The following is a 13,628-nucleotide window of genomic DNA, read 5'->3' as shown; positions in this document are numbered from 1 at the left end:
TCACAGGCCTGGGGAGTGTTGAAAAGCAGAAGAATTTAGAAGTGCAATTACATTTTCCCTGCAATGTGGTGACCAGAAATGTCCAGAGTTTTCTTATTAGTGGTTTTGCTAGTGTATCATATCTTTCTGGCATTACCTCTCGATTCTTATGCTGTGGCTGATAACAGCAAGTATCCCAAATGCATAGGTAATCATCTTCAGTATTTGTCCCACTATCTTCAGGGACCTCTGGACATGCATTCCAATGTTATTATTTTGCTCTAAATCTAACCATTCTGTCACATATCATACATTTCCTTCCCTCCTCTGCCATCCCCAAAAGCTGAAACTCTGGATTGAATTCTGTTTTCCAAACTTGTGTCCATCTAATTAGTCAATTGATAACCAACAGCCTGCAACCTGTTTCTTCTATATCAAAACGCTTTGGTTTCCTCAACATTGTCTTAATCATAGAAGTAAGATTTGTCAAAGCCAATGTAAGCCCATCCAGGAGCCATTTTGTTCTACTTAACCTGTCAGTAATATTGGACAGTCTCCAGTGCTGGGAGGAGGAAACATAAATAACTGCAGATGATAGAATCTTCAGTAAAACGCAAAGTGCTGGAGGAACTCAACAGGTCACGCAGCATCTGTGGAGGGCATGGACACTCAATGTTTTGGGTCCTTCTTCAAACTGTCAGACAACAGTTTGGGTTGGGACCCATTTTGGAATATACATAGAACAGTACAGCACAAGAACAGGCCCTTTGACCCACAATGTCTGTGCAGAACATTTTGTTAATTCTGAAGACTGACACAAAATGCTGGAATAACTCAGTCTGAAGAAGGGTCTCGACCCAAAATGTTTCCCATTCCTTCTTTCCAAAGATGCTGCCTGTCCCGCTGAGTTACTCCACCATTTTGTGTCTATCTTCGGTGTAAACCAGTATCTGCAGTTCCTTCTTACACATGATGCTGCTAAGACCATCACTTATCAACCTGTGCAAAATCCATATCCCTCCATTCCCTGCATTTCCATATGCTTATCTAAATGTCTTTTAAATGCCACTGACATATCTGCTTCAACCACCACCCCCAGTAGCATGTTCCAGGCAGTTTCCACCCTCTGTGTAAAAAGAAAATCTTGCCTCGCACATCTCCTTTCAACTTTGCCCCCACACCTTAAACCTATGCCTCTCACCTTAGACTGGCCAGTCTTCAGAATCCAGTCTGAAAAAGAGTCTCGACCTGAAACATCATCTGACCATTCCCTCCACAGAGGGTGCCTGACTCGCTGCATTCCTCCAGCACTTTGCTTTTTGCTCACAATTTGAGCACCTGCAGTTTCTGGTGTCTAAGTTGGTACAGTTCAGTAAAGGTCTGAAAAAGTCAAGAGAGTGAAGCCAATTCAACAGATATTTCATAGAGATGATACAGACATGATGGCTGAATGGTCTCTTGTGTCATGTGATTTGGCAGATTATTGGTGTCCAAACAGTTTGTTTCTACTTAAAAATAAGAAAAGAGGGAATTTAATGCAAACATTTTGAAATTTCTCTGCAACCAGGAGGCACAAGTAAAATTATCCACTGATATGAGGCACTGGTGCAAGAAGCACAGGTTATTACAGTACTACACAGGCCCCAGAGACCATGTATTACTGGGTAGAGGGCTGTATGGTTTTTGAATAGACTTGTAATGGAGGGGCTGCTCGTGGTGTGTGTTGGATATTTCCCTTGCAGTTCACTGCTGTTAATGCAACATTTATGATAATTTCTTGAGAGTTAGATTTAGCTCTTAGGGCTAAAGAGATCAAGGGATATCGAGGAAAAGCAGGAACGGGGTACTGATTTTAGATGATCAGCCATGATCATATTGAATGACGGGGCTGGCTCGAAGGACCGAAAGGCCTACTTCTGCACCCATTTTTCTATGTTTCTCTCCCTAAGCAAATCAGCAGTTCCAAGAAAAGTGCTCAAAGTGCATTGCATATCTTTCCCATTTGCATTATTTATGTTGCATGGGAATAGTAATTGATTGGGACCTCTTTTAAACAGGTGATTTAAATGGAAATCTTGCTCCATGAAGACAGCGCCACCTGGAAGGTGTGTGTTACATAAAATGTACATCCCCAAAAGAATCCATTTGGCCCAAACATATTTCCCTTTCTGTGAGTTTCTTCACCACCCCACTCCTCTCGTCCTCTTTTATCTCACCCTACCCATGTCCAGCAATAACAACAGATTATTGATCGTTCATCTGGTGAGGCAATATGGGTGGGACTGCGAGATGGTCACCTTGTTGTCTCAAATAGTCAATGGGAATTAGGGAACAAATATGCCGAGAGATTGCAGGCAGCTACAAAACTAACAGAGTTGTCATAGTAAGGGACTTTAACTTTCCTAATTTCAACTGGGACTGCCATTGTGTCAAGGGCTTAGATTGGGTAGAATTTGTCAAATGTGTTCAGGACAGTTTCCTCAGGCAATACGTAGAGTGCCCAACAAGAGGGAAGGCAAAGCTTGACTCGCCCTGAGGAAATTGGGAAGGGCAAGTGACTGAAGTGTCGGCGGGTGAACCTTTTGAGACCAGTAACTACAATTGACAGGGGCAAGGCCGTAGACATAGACTTCAGCAAGGCCTTTGATAAAGTTCCACATTTTAGGTTACTTTAGAAGGCTATATTGCAAGGGATCCAGGGAGGGTTAGGTAACCTAATACATAATTGGCTCCATGGAAGGAAGCAGAGGGTTGTGGTGGAAGGTTATTTTTCAGACTGGATTCCTTTGACCAGTGGTGTGCCTCAGGGATCAATGTTTGGCCCATGATTGATGATGGTTTATATCAACGATTTGGATGTGAATCCATGTGCAAGGCATTATTAGTAGTTTTGCAGATGACACTAAAGTGGGTGGTATTATAGACAGTGAAGATGGTTATCAAAAATGACAGCAAGATCTGGATCAGCTGGGCAAGTGGGCTGAGGAATGGCTTTTGGACTTCAATGCAGATAAGTGTGAGGTGTTTGACTGGGCAGTCAAACCACGATAGGATCTTCACGGTATGGCTTTGGAAGGTGTTGCAGTGGGATCTAAGAGTGCAGGTAAATAGTTCCCTGAAAATGGCTTTAGAGTGGTAAAGAAGTATTTTGGTTCACTGGTCTTCAGTCAGGGTATTGAGTATAGAGGATGGGACATTATGTTACAGTTGTACATGATGTTGATGAGGCAGCGTTTGGAGTATTGTGTTCAGTTTTGGTCACCCAGCTATAGGAAAGACAGTATTAGGCTGGAAAGAGAGAGTGCAGGGTGTATAAAATAATGAGGGGAACAGACAGGGAAAATGCAGGGCGTCTTTTACCCAGGGTAGGGGATTCTGGAACCAGAGGACATGGGTTTAAGGTGAGAGGGGAAAGATGTAATAGGAACCTGAGGGGCAACTATTTCACACAGTGGGTGGTGGAGATATGGAATGAGCTGACAGAGGGAGGTAGTTAAGGCAAGTACTATACCAGATTTAAAAGACACTTGGATAGGAAAGGTTGCGAGGAATATGGACCAAATGTGTGGGCGAATAGGGCTAGCTTAGATGGGGCATTTTGCTCGGCATGGATAAGCATGCCGAGCAAAAGGGCATATTTCCATACTGTTTGATCTTAAGACTATATGATCTTGTGAAGAGAATGGTGTATTTACTTATTATGATGTGAAAGGTTGTTATTTGAGCCATCACTTCCATTCCCTCTCTTTTCATTTCCCTCTAGCCATGTAACATACTCTCTCTCTCAAATGCCCATCAACTTCCCTTTAACTTCTTTTGCCACTTACCTACACTAAGGGTAATTTTATTCAGGACAATTAACCTACCAGCACATTTTCAGGAGGTGGGATGATCAGTGTGCCCAGCCTAAATACACACAGGCTAAGATCCCCAAATTTATATTATCCTCATTTAAATTATTTTTGTACTGTTGATTGTGGAATCCAAGGTGGTTTGGAACTCTTTTCTACAACTGTGAAACACGTGGAATTTAATTATAGCTATTTTCATGTTGCAAAGCTACATTCAACATCCAACATCCAAATTCAGACATTTACATTGGCCCATTGAATAGTCCAGGTGCAGCGTCAGTTAAGTACGGAGTGAAATGCCTGCTATATTTGTCCGAATGATGACCCTGATGAACCACAGATTCATTGTGAGTGTTTCAGCGTTTTCTGCTTTTGATTTTGCATTAAAATGTTCAGTGCCAGTTGCAATGAACTATCAAAACTAAGTTTGATCTGGGATTGTAGATAGTATAAACTAATTTCAGTTATTTGGCACAGTGCTGAAATACCAGAATTAACTCGGAGTTAATTTCTTTCACTGGATTATTTGCATTTTTTTAAACTTTCCAAAAATTGGAACTTGCACGTCAGTGAGTAGTCAGGCTGTCTTCTGATGTTGTTGAGCTGGAAGAAGGTACCTGGTCTTAATATTTATCTCTTGTCTGCAGTTGGAAAAGCAGATTGAGGACAAATTGATCCATTACATCTTGCTGAATGCTCCATGGGATGTACTGTGCTATCACGCAGAAAATATGCGCCTCTATGTTCCACTGCAGGTAAGTGACGTATCGAAGGCCTACAGACAGGCTAGGCATAGAGTGACTCAACATATTTGACCTTTCCTTTCTCTTCAGCAATAGAATTGATTTCATTGGTCTCTGCCCCCGAAAAGTAACCTCCCCCCTCCACACTCTTACATAGCACAAGAAATACAAACAGCTCCTCCTTAAGTATATCTAATAATTTGGCCACTTTGTTTTATGGTTTATCACTCTCTGGGTATTTAAATATTTGTGCTGAAGAGGGCAATTAAAAGGGCTAAAAAGACATAAAATGTCATTGCAGAGTCAGATTAAAGGCTTTTTACATATACACCAAGGTTACCAAGGTTTACAGTTACCAAGGTGAAAATTTACCAAGGTGGACTGCTCAAGAATAAAGGAGGGAATTTATGCTTGGAGTCAGAGGATGTAGGTGAGGTACTAAATGTGTACTTTGCATCTTATTCACCAAGGAGAAGGACATGGTGATCAATGAGATCAGTGTGGGAAATACTAATATGCTGGGGCAGTTTAAAATCAAGCAGGAGGTGATGTTGAGGCTCCTGAAAAGCATTAAGGTGGATAAATCCCCATGGTCTGATTGGAACTATCCCAGGTATTGGAGAGAGGCAATTGCAGAGGTCTTGACAAAGACCTTTGTATCTTCTCCAACCACAGGCGAGTTCCTGGAGGACTGGAGAGTAGCTAATGTTGTTCCTTTGTTTAAGAAGGGAATGAGTGAAAATCCAAGTAATTATAGCTGGTGAGCCTCATGTGAGCGGTACTGAAGAGGATGCTTCAGGATAGGACTTACTTGCATTTGCAAGAGAATGTGGTCATTAGGGACAATCAGTATGGTTTTATCCACGGCAGGTCATGTCTTGCAAACCTAATAGAAAGGTAATCAATGAGGATGTGGTATGTTGTGTGCATGGATTTACTAAAATTTGATAAAATGTCGTAATTTATGGCATAAAATTGCAATAAGGCATTTGATAAAATCCATGGTAAGTTGATCCAGAAGATTATAATGCATGGGATCCTTGGTGACATGGTTGTTTGGATTAAGAACTGCCTTACCCATAGAAAATAGAGGGTTGAGGTGGAAGGGTGTAATTCTGGCTGGAGGTCTGTGACCGTTGATGTTCCATATGGATCTGTGCTGTGACCTCTGTTTGTGATTTATCTAACAATATAGATGAAACTGGATAGGAAGGAACTGCAGATGCTGGTTTAAACCAAAGATCGACACAAAAAGCTGGAGTAACTCAGCGGGTCAGACAGCATCTCTGGAAAAAAGGAATAGGTGACGTTTCAGGTCTGAAGTCTGAAGAAGGGTCTCGACCCAAAACGCCACCTATTCTTTTTCTCCAGAGATGCTGTCTGACCCGCTGAGTTACTCCAGCTTTTTGTGTCTATCTTTGGATGTAAATGTAGATGGGTTGCTTCATAAATTTGCAGACTACACCAAAAGCAGTGTTGTTATGGACAATGAGGAAGGCTGTTAAAGTAATCAGCAGAGTATAACTCAGCTACAGAAATAGGCAAGAAATGGCAGATGGTGTTTAATCCAAGCAAGTGTGAGGTGCTGGGAGGCCGATTGTAAAGGGAAAGTGTACAGTTAATGGCAAGACAGCATTGATGCATGAAGACATTTCAGGATCCATATCAATAGCTCACTGAAAGTGGCAACACAAATAGACAGAGTAGTAAAGAAGGGTCATGGAATGCTTGTCTTCATCAGTCGGGGCATTGTATAAGAGACGGGGAGTCATGTGGCAGTTTTATAGAACTTTGGTGAGCTGCATTTGGAAGTTGTGCGCTATTCTGGTTACCTCATTACAGGCAGGGTGTGGGGGCTTTGGAGAAGGTGCAGAAGAGGTTTTCTGGATTAGAGTGTATTAGCTATAAAGAGAGATTAGATAAACTTGGATTGTTTTCTCTGGAGAAGCGGAGGTTGAGGGGATGCTTGATAGAAGTATAAAATTATGAAGGCATACAGTAGATATGGTAATCTGTCAAAACCTATTTCCCAGAGTGGTAATGTCAAAGGCAAGAAGGCAAAGCTTTAAGATGAGAGGGGGAATGTGTAACGGAGATGTGCTGGGTAAGTTTTTTTTACACAGAGTGGTGGCGGCCTGGAACGCACTGCCAGGGGTGATAGTGGAAGCAATTAAAATAGTGACATTGAAGAGACTTTTAGTGAGGCACATGGATATGTTGGGTAATGAGGGACACCATCATGTCTGAGCTGTACTGCCTGAGCTGAACTGTGTGGTCTAAATTAGTCTATAGGTTTTTAGCAATGGTTTCATTCACAATTCTAAACCAAATGCTGAGCTAAAAGTATGCTTTAGAGGTAGATGTGGTGTGGGTTGTTTAAAATTAAAAATGTGGATGGACGATATGTGTTGGCTAGACTGGTTGACCTGGCCTGGACCATCTTGGATGGCAGTGATTGACCTTCTGGAGTACTGCATCTTTTAAACTGAACAATCGGGTTCAGACTGCCTGAATATCTTGGTTTAGGTTAGTTTAGTTTAGAGATACAGCGTGGAAACACGAGTCTGCACCGACCACGATTCCCGCACACTAACACTATCCTACACACACACACACACACACACACACACACACACACACCAGGGATGATTTACAATTTTACCAAAGCCAATTAGCCTACAAACCTGTACTTATTTGAAGTGTGGGAGGAAAACGGAGCTCCCGGAGAAAACCCACGCAGGTCACGGGAGAACGTACAAACTCCGTACAGACAGCACCCATAGTCAGGATCGAACCTGGGTCTCTGGTGCAAAAAGGCAACAACTCTACCGCTACGCCCCTTGGGTTGAACTATTTGAGCTGGACTGTCTAAGATGCAAGTCCCTACCCAAGTATTCAGTTCATTAAATGTTGTGTTATTTCTTTCAGCAATCTGAAAGTTGTGACTCCAATTGGTCAGAGAAAATACTCTCAAAGTTAAGAATCTACAATGTCATGTATGAAGATGTCCCCAAAACTCCACCAGAATATTACAGCTGTGTGTTTAAACGCTCCAAATTGGAAAGGTTGGTATGATTTGTTTTAGTGTGAGGCTTGGGTCACCCTTTAAGAGGAAGAAACTAGAGATACATTTATTTATCACCTTGCAAACACACAAATTAGGAGTAGGAGCAGACTATCAACTCTGCAGGTCTTCACTATTTGACATGATAATGCCTTATCTGATTATAACCTCAACTCTTAATTATTTATTCCTGATACCTGTTCAACCCTTGCTTATCAAGTATCCATCTACCTCTGCTTTAAAAATATTCAAAAACTTAACTTCCTCTGGTATTTGAGAGTTTCAAAGACTCGATCCTCTGAGCGAAAAAAACCCTTAAATAAATGACCCTGGATTTTTAAATAGTGATTTCTAGAGTCTGCAAGAGGAAACATTCTTCCCTCATCTACACAATCTAGACCCCTCAGAATCTTGGACGCATAAATCAGGCCCCTCTCCAGTGGAAACAAGGTTAGTGTGTCCAACATTTCGGAAACCTGCTTCCTCCAGATGTCAATCTAGAAAACCTCCTCTGATATTCTTCTAATGTATTTACAAACTTTCTTAAATGACCACTAGAGTATGCAGTACTCCAGATGAGGTCATAGCAATTCTCGACATAGGAATACAATAGCATTCCTACTTCTGTATTTAATTCCCCAGGCAATGAATAATAACACTCTGTTTGCTTTCCTAGTTGTTCCTGTACGCTAGCCTTTCGTGACTCGCACACTAAGACACCTACATCACTCTGCATCATTGAGCTCTGCAGTCTCACGTCCCCGGGCTACCTCCACTTCCACTGTAGCACCCATCCACTTGTGTCCTACGTGTGGGCGTGCCTTCCGGGCCCGGATTGGCCTCACCAGTCACTTCCGGACCCACAGTCACCAATCCTCCAACTGAAAGTGAAGTCATGGTCATCTTCGAACCCGAAGGACGAACAACAACAACAGATAAATAGGCCTTTTTTCCTGGCTAAAATGGGCAATTTCACATTTTCCCACATTGTACAATCGTCAGGTCATTGCCCACTTGTTTAACCTATCTATTGTATTTTAATTGCATACTATTTACAGCATACTATCCCACTTATCTTTGTATCATCAGCAAATTTAGCAACATACCTTCATTGCCTTCATCTGAGTCATTTGTATAAACTGAAAAGTTGAGGCCCTGGCACTTGTCCTGATGGAACAACACTAGTTACATCTTGCAAACCAGAAACAAGCCTAGTTATGTCAACTCTGTTTTGCGTTAGCAAACCCGAGCCAGACTCTGCTGTCCTGGAGGACATGTTAGGTTGGTTGGTTGGGTAGGCAGGAAGCCGCCGGGCCCCCCGATTCATTTCCCCTCCCCAGAACCCACAGACTAAGGCAGCATTCCCAGCAAACCTGCACACGATGCCGGTGGAGCCCGGGGTCGAAGCGGCAATCGGGTTGCAGTCCACTTGGATTGCTTGAATCTGCGGGAATTTGTCCAATCCACGGGGAGCGGTCAGGGACTGGGTCATTCCAATGGGAACATGGTGTGCAGCCGGCGCCACCAACACTGAGAGAACTGCCCGTGATGTCTCCAGCTCCACCAACACTGAGAGAGCTGCCCATGATGTCTCCAGCGCCACCATACACATGGAGCAGGCGCTGCCCGTGATGTCTCCAGCGCCACCGACACTGAGAGAGCTGCCCGTGATGTCTCCAGCTCCACCATACACATGGAGCAGGCGCTGGCCGCACTCGCCCTCACTGCAATCACCACCCAATGCAAGGGCGCGATGTATTTCCTTCCCATACTCTGCAGAGATCCCCACTTATACTTTAGAAGCCACCTTCCGACCTTTACACAAGGAGTCACAATGCTCCACCGTCCGACTTCAAGCAATTTGGGAATGACGACCGGTCGCCAACTCGAGACATTAACTCTATTTCTCCTTCTGACGCGCTGAGCTTTTCCTCCGCGGCATTTCTGCCAAACTCCACACCAAGCCAGCCCAAACCTCCGGGAGCCCCCATCGGAGACCGCGCAGCAACCCGCCTCCCGGCCCGGGCTGCCGCCACTGCCGGAGCGGGGCAGTGACGCAACACTGCGCCCCTCAGTGGGATGCCGATTTCAAGCATTTCAAGCATTTAGCGCGGGGCCCGTAGCAAATGCTACTTTTGCTACTATGTTAATCCAGCCCTGCTGAGGGGAGAAGAGGGAGTGACCGGGGTGAGACTGGTCCTTGATTATGCTGGTAGCCTTGCCAAGCAGTGTGGTGTGGATGGAGTCAATGGAAGGGAGGTTGCATCCCGATAAAATACTTTCTTCAGCGCATGTGTAGAAGTTGGTGAGAGTTGTTGAGGACATGCCAAACTTCCTAAGCCTTCTAAGGAAGTAGAGGCATTGGTGTGCTTTCTTGACCATTGCTTCAATCGGAGTGATCCGTGGCAAGTTGCTGGCGATATTTACTCCTAGGAACCTATTGCTTTCAACCATCTTTACATTTGACGGAGTCAATACATTCCGGGGTATGTGTACCGCTTTGCTTCCTGAAGTTTATCACTAGATTATCTAAATGTTTTTTATTTGAATGTGCTTTACATTTGACTACTTTGTTACTTGTTACACTTCAGTATCTTGTACTCTCTGATTTTTGTATATTCCTGATTCTTCTACCTTAATGTTTCTGCACATACCTTAACTACTTGGGATGTAATTCCTGGGATTCTGTCATCAAACCCCTCTGCCCTTAGGATCCTCTTATAAACCCCACCTCTTTAGTCAAGTCCGAAGAAGGGTCCCAATCCAAAATGTTGTCTGTCCATTCCTCCACATGTTTTCAAATACATTTGATGTTAAAATCCAAAGTGCCAAATGTCAACTTGCTCCCGATGGTGATGGGAGGCTTAAGCACTCATCTACGCTCCTCCATTGTTGAAAAAGGCTGGGCAGACACGTCATTGGCACAAATGCTACATGACCTGTATTTGCTCAAGACTACAACATCTTCAATTCTTGTGACATCTTAATGGATGTATTTTTATATGATGGGACAAAATTTGTCTGATCTGACTCCTGGACTTTTTCAGCATTAAAGGGGACTATAAATATAGAGGATTTGTATTGAATTGTGTGTGTTACTGCACAATTTGTTCATTTCTTCATGTTGTGGTGTAATAATGCTGCTCATATGCTTTGGGATTGTACACCTTAGCAGGTTTTACAGCTTTGGAAATAAAAATAAGCATCTGTATTCAGGAGGTTATTTTTTGTGCAGGTACTTAAATAAAGACCATCAAGAGGATCTCTTCTCTAACATGCAAAGGCATCAAATAGTAAGTACTGAAGCCTCAGAGCCACATTTCCCTCCTGAACAGGCATGTAGTACAATGGCTATATGCTACACAAGGCTGGCAAGTTACCAAAATTATTTATTTTAATCTTTCTCCACTTGCTTTATTTAAAAAAAGGTTGCCTGGACATGAGGTTGCCACGTAACACAAAAAGGCTTGATCTCCGTCTGCAATTAGTGTTGAGGGAGTCACAAATAAGGGGGTTCTGCTGCGAAGAGTGCTGAAACTGAGCACAAAAGTGCAAGTTAAATCTGAAATAAAAACAGAAAACACTGCAATCGCTCAGCAGGCTCTGCAGCATTTGTGGCAAAAGAAACCGCACAAATGTTGAATCAGTATAAGGACAAAGTATAAGGACAAAGAATGGTGAATTGGTAGCTGGGCTGAAAGCAGGAAGCAGCAATCAGGAGCAGCAGAAAATGACGAGAGGTCTCATGGGGTCATTCTCAGGATCACTGAGGTTTACAATTATTAATCATTTTGATTTTCGTATCAAAAACAGAATTTCAACGTGTGGAAAGTTTGAGGAGGGTGGAGCCTGTAGCTGGGATATGGAGTCATCGAGTGATACAGTGTGGAAACAGACCCTTCGGCCCAACTTGCCCATGCTGGCCAACTAGTCCCACCTGCCTGCGCTTGGTTCATATCCCTCCAAACTTGTCCTATCTATGTATATGTTTGTTTCTTAAATGCTGGGAGAGTCCCAGTCTCAACGAACTCCTCTGGCAGCTTGTTCCATACACCCACCACCCCTTGTATGAAAAAGTTACCCCTCAGATTCCTATTACATCTTTTCCCCTTCACCTTGAACCTATGTCTTCTGGTCCTCGATTCTGTGCATCCACCCAATCTATTCCTCTCATGATTTTATACACCTCTATAAGATCACCCATCATCCTCCTGCGCTCCAAGGAATAAAGATCCAGCCTACTCAACCTTTCAGCCCTTGCCCATCCAAATGCTTATGTAACCTATCCCTCAGAATACTCTCTAGTAACTTTCCAACTACAGATGTTAAGCTCACCGGCCTATAGTTCCCAGCATTTTCCCTGCAGCCCTTCTTGAATAGAGGCACAACATTTGCCACCCTCCAGTCTTCCGGCACCTCTCCTGTATTTAAGGACGACTCGTAAATTTCAACCAGAGCTCCCGCAATTTCCTCTCTAGTTTCCCACAATGTCCTCAGATATATCTGATCAGGCCCCGGAGATTTGTCTACCTTCATACTCGGTTATACCTTCAGTACTTATTCGACAGTAACACTGACTACTCTCACAAATTGACTGTTCCAAATTCCTCCGTCCTACTGTCTTTCTCCTCAGTAAATACCGAGGAGAAATACTAATTGAGGACCTTGCCCATCTCCTGTGACTCCACACAGAGGTGACTTCTTTGATTCCTGAATCCATGGATGTTGTATATCCTGGATCACCATAGTAATCCTGGCCTCGCCCTCTCAGAGATTGTCCTGTTCAGCTGCCATACACGCTCCATGTAACATGACACTTGCTTGTTCTCTCTATCCTTCCCAGTTCTGATTTAAACTTTTCAACCCGAAAAGTTAAATGTTTCTTCATACTCGCTGCCTAACCAGCTGAGTGTTTGCAGCATTTTCTGGTTTTTTTTTTAGTTCCTACTTTCCACTACCTACATTCCTACAATTTTTTGATTTTCACTTAATACTAAATGTTACTCTCTACTTTTGTTTTTATGATTTGTCTAAGTCTATGTGTCTGTGATACTGCTGCAAGAAAGATGTTCATTGTACCTTTTTACCTCATCATACTCATGCATTTAACAATAAACTTGACTTGATTATTTTAATTTGACACTTCATAAGTCTAAGTTTTGATAATAGCAGCTGGGAGCTCTGTCTCCATTGAGCATGTAATTCTTTATATGGTATGTATTGTTTGATTCTTACGTTTGGCTTACTTTTTCCTTGAACAGGTTTATAATATATTAGAAAACACTGCTTATGGGCGTCGGCAAATGTGCCAGATTGGTATTGAAAATCTCGTAAGTGAGGATGCATTCTCTGCTGCATATCCTCTTCATGATGTAAGTGTGGTGCTTTATTTACAGAGTACTAGGAGAACGAGAGTCTTGAATATAACAATATTTTTTATGCATGTTGGCTGAACTTTAAGTTAAATTCAATTCTGGGAAGAGAGAAGATAAAATGAGTACTTAATAGACTTGGAAATTAGATATAAGGAACAAATTAATTTCTATATGCTGTGGTCTTTTTTTGTGAGACTGTGTTGAGTTTAAGTGTAGAAGAGAAGGAAAGGTTACACGTATAGTGTTGCAAGGGTCAGAAGGAGGTTCTGCAACATGAGTATGGAGAATCAGGTGAAAGGCTGAAAAGCAGGTCCTCCATGGTAGTGATAGAAACATAGAAACATAGGTGCAGGAGGAGGCCATTCGGCCCTTCCAGCCAGCACCACCATTCATTGTGATCATGGCTGATCGTCCCCAATCAATACCCCGTGCCTGCCTTCTCCCCATATACCTTGATTCCACTAGCCCCTAGAGCTCGATCTAACTCTCTCTTAAATCCATCCAGTGATTTGGCTTCCACTGCCCTCTGTGGCAGAGAATTCCACAAATTCTCTGGATATCTGGATTGCTTCCAGTTCCACATGATAGTGAGGGTAAGAGCAGCAAGATAAGGGAG

The 13,628-nt window shown here is 42.9% G+C and overlaps 1 protein-coding gene across 1 annotated transcript in view; it reads left to right on the top strand.

The window, feature by feature from the left end:
• Positions 1-13,628, top strand: part of LOC144599189 (anoctamin-7-like) — an 85,914-nt gene that overhangs the window by 33,660 nt on the left and 38,626 nt on the right. The window contains exons 7-10 of the mRNA XM_078409934.1: positions 4,478-4,585; positions 7,502-7,638; positions 10,873-10,930; positions 12,899-13,009. Of these exons, the coding sequence (XP_078266060.1) occupies positions 4,478-4,585; positions 7,502-7,638; positions 10,873-10,930; positions 12,899-13,009 (414 nt within the window). The remainder of the gene's footprint in view (positions 1-4,477; positions 4,586-7,501; positions 7,639-10,872; positions 10,931-12,898; positions 13,010-13,628) is intronic.

The sequence above is a fragment of the Rhinoraja longicauda genome, chromosome 13, assembly GCF_053455715.1.
Source record: "Rhinoraja longicauda isolate Sanriku21f chromosome 13, sRhiLon1.1, whole genome shotgun sequence".
In the NCBI taxonomy this organism is placed as follows: domain Eukaryota; kingdom Metazoa; phylum Chordata; class Chondrichthyes; order Rajiformes; family Arhynchobatidae; genus Rhinoraja; species Rhinoraja longicauda.
Note: the sequence above shows the minus strand (reverse complement) of the source record. Positions and strands in the feature narration are given on the sequence as shown.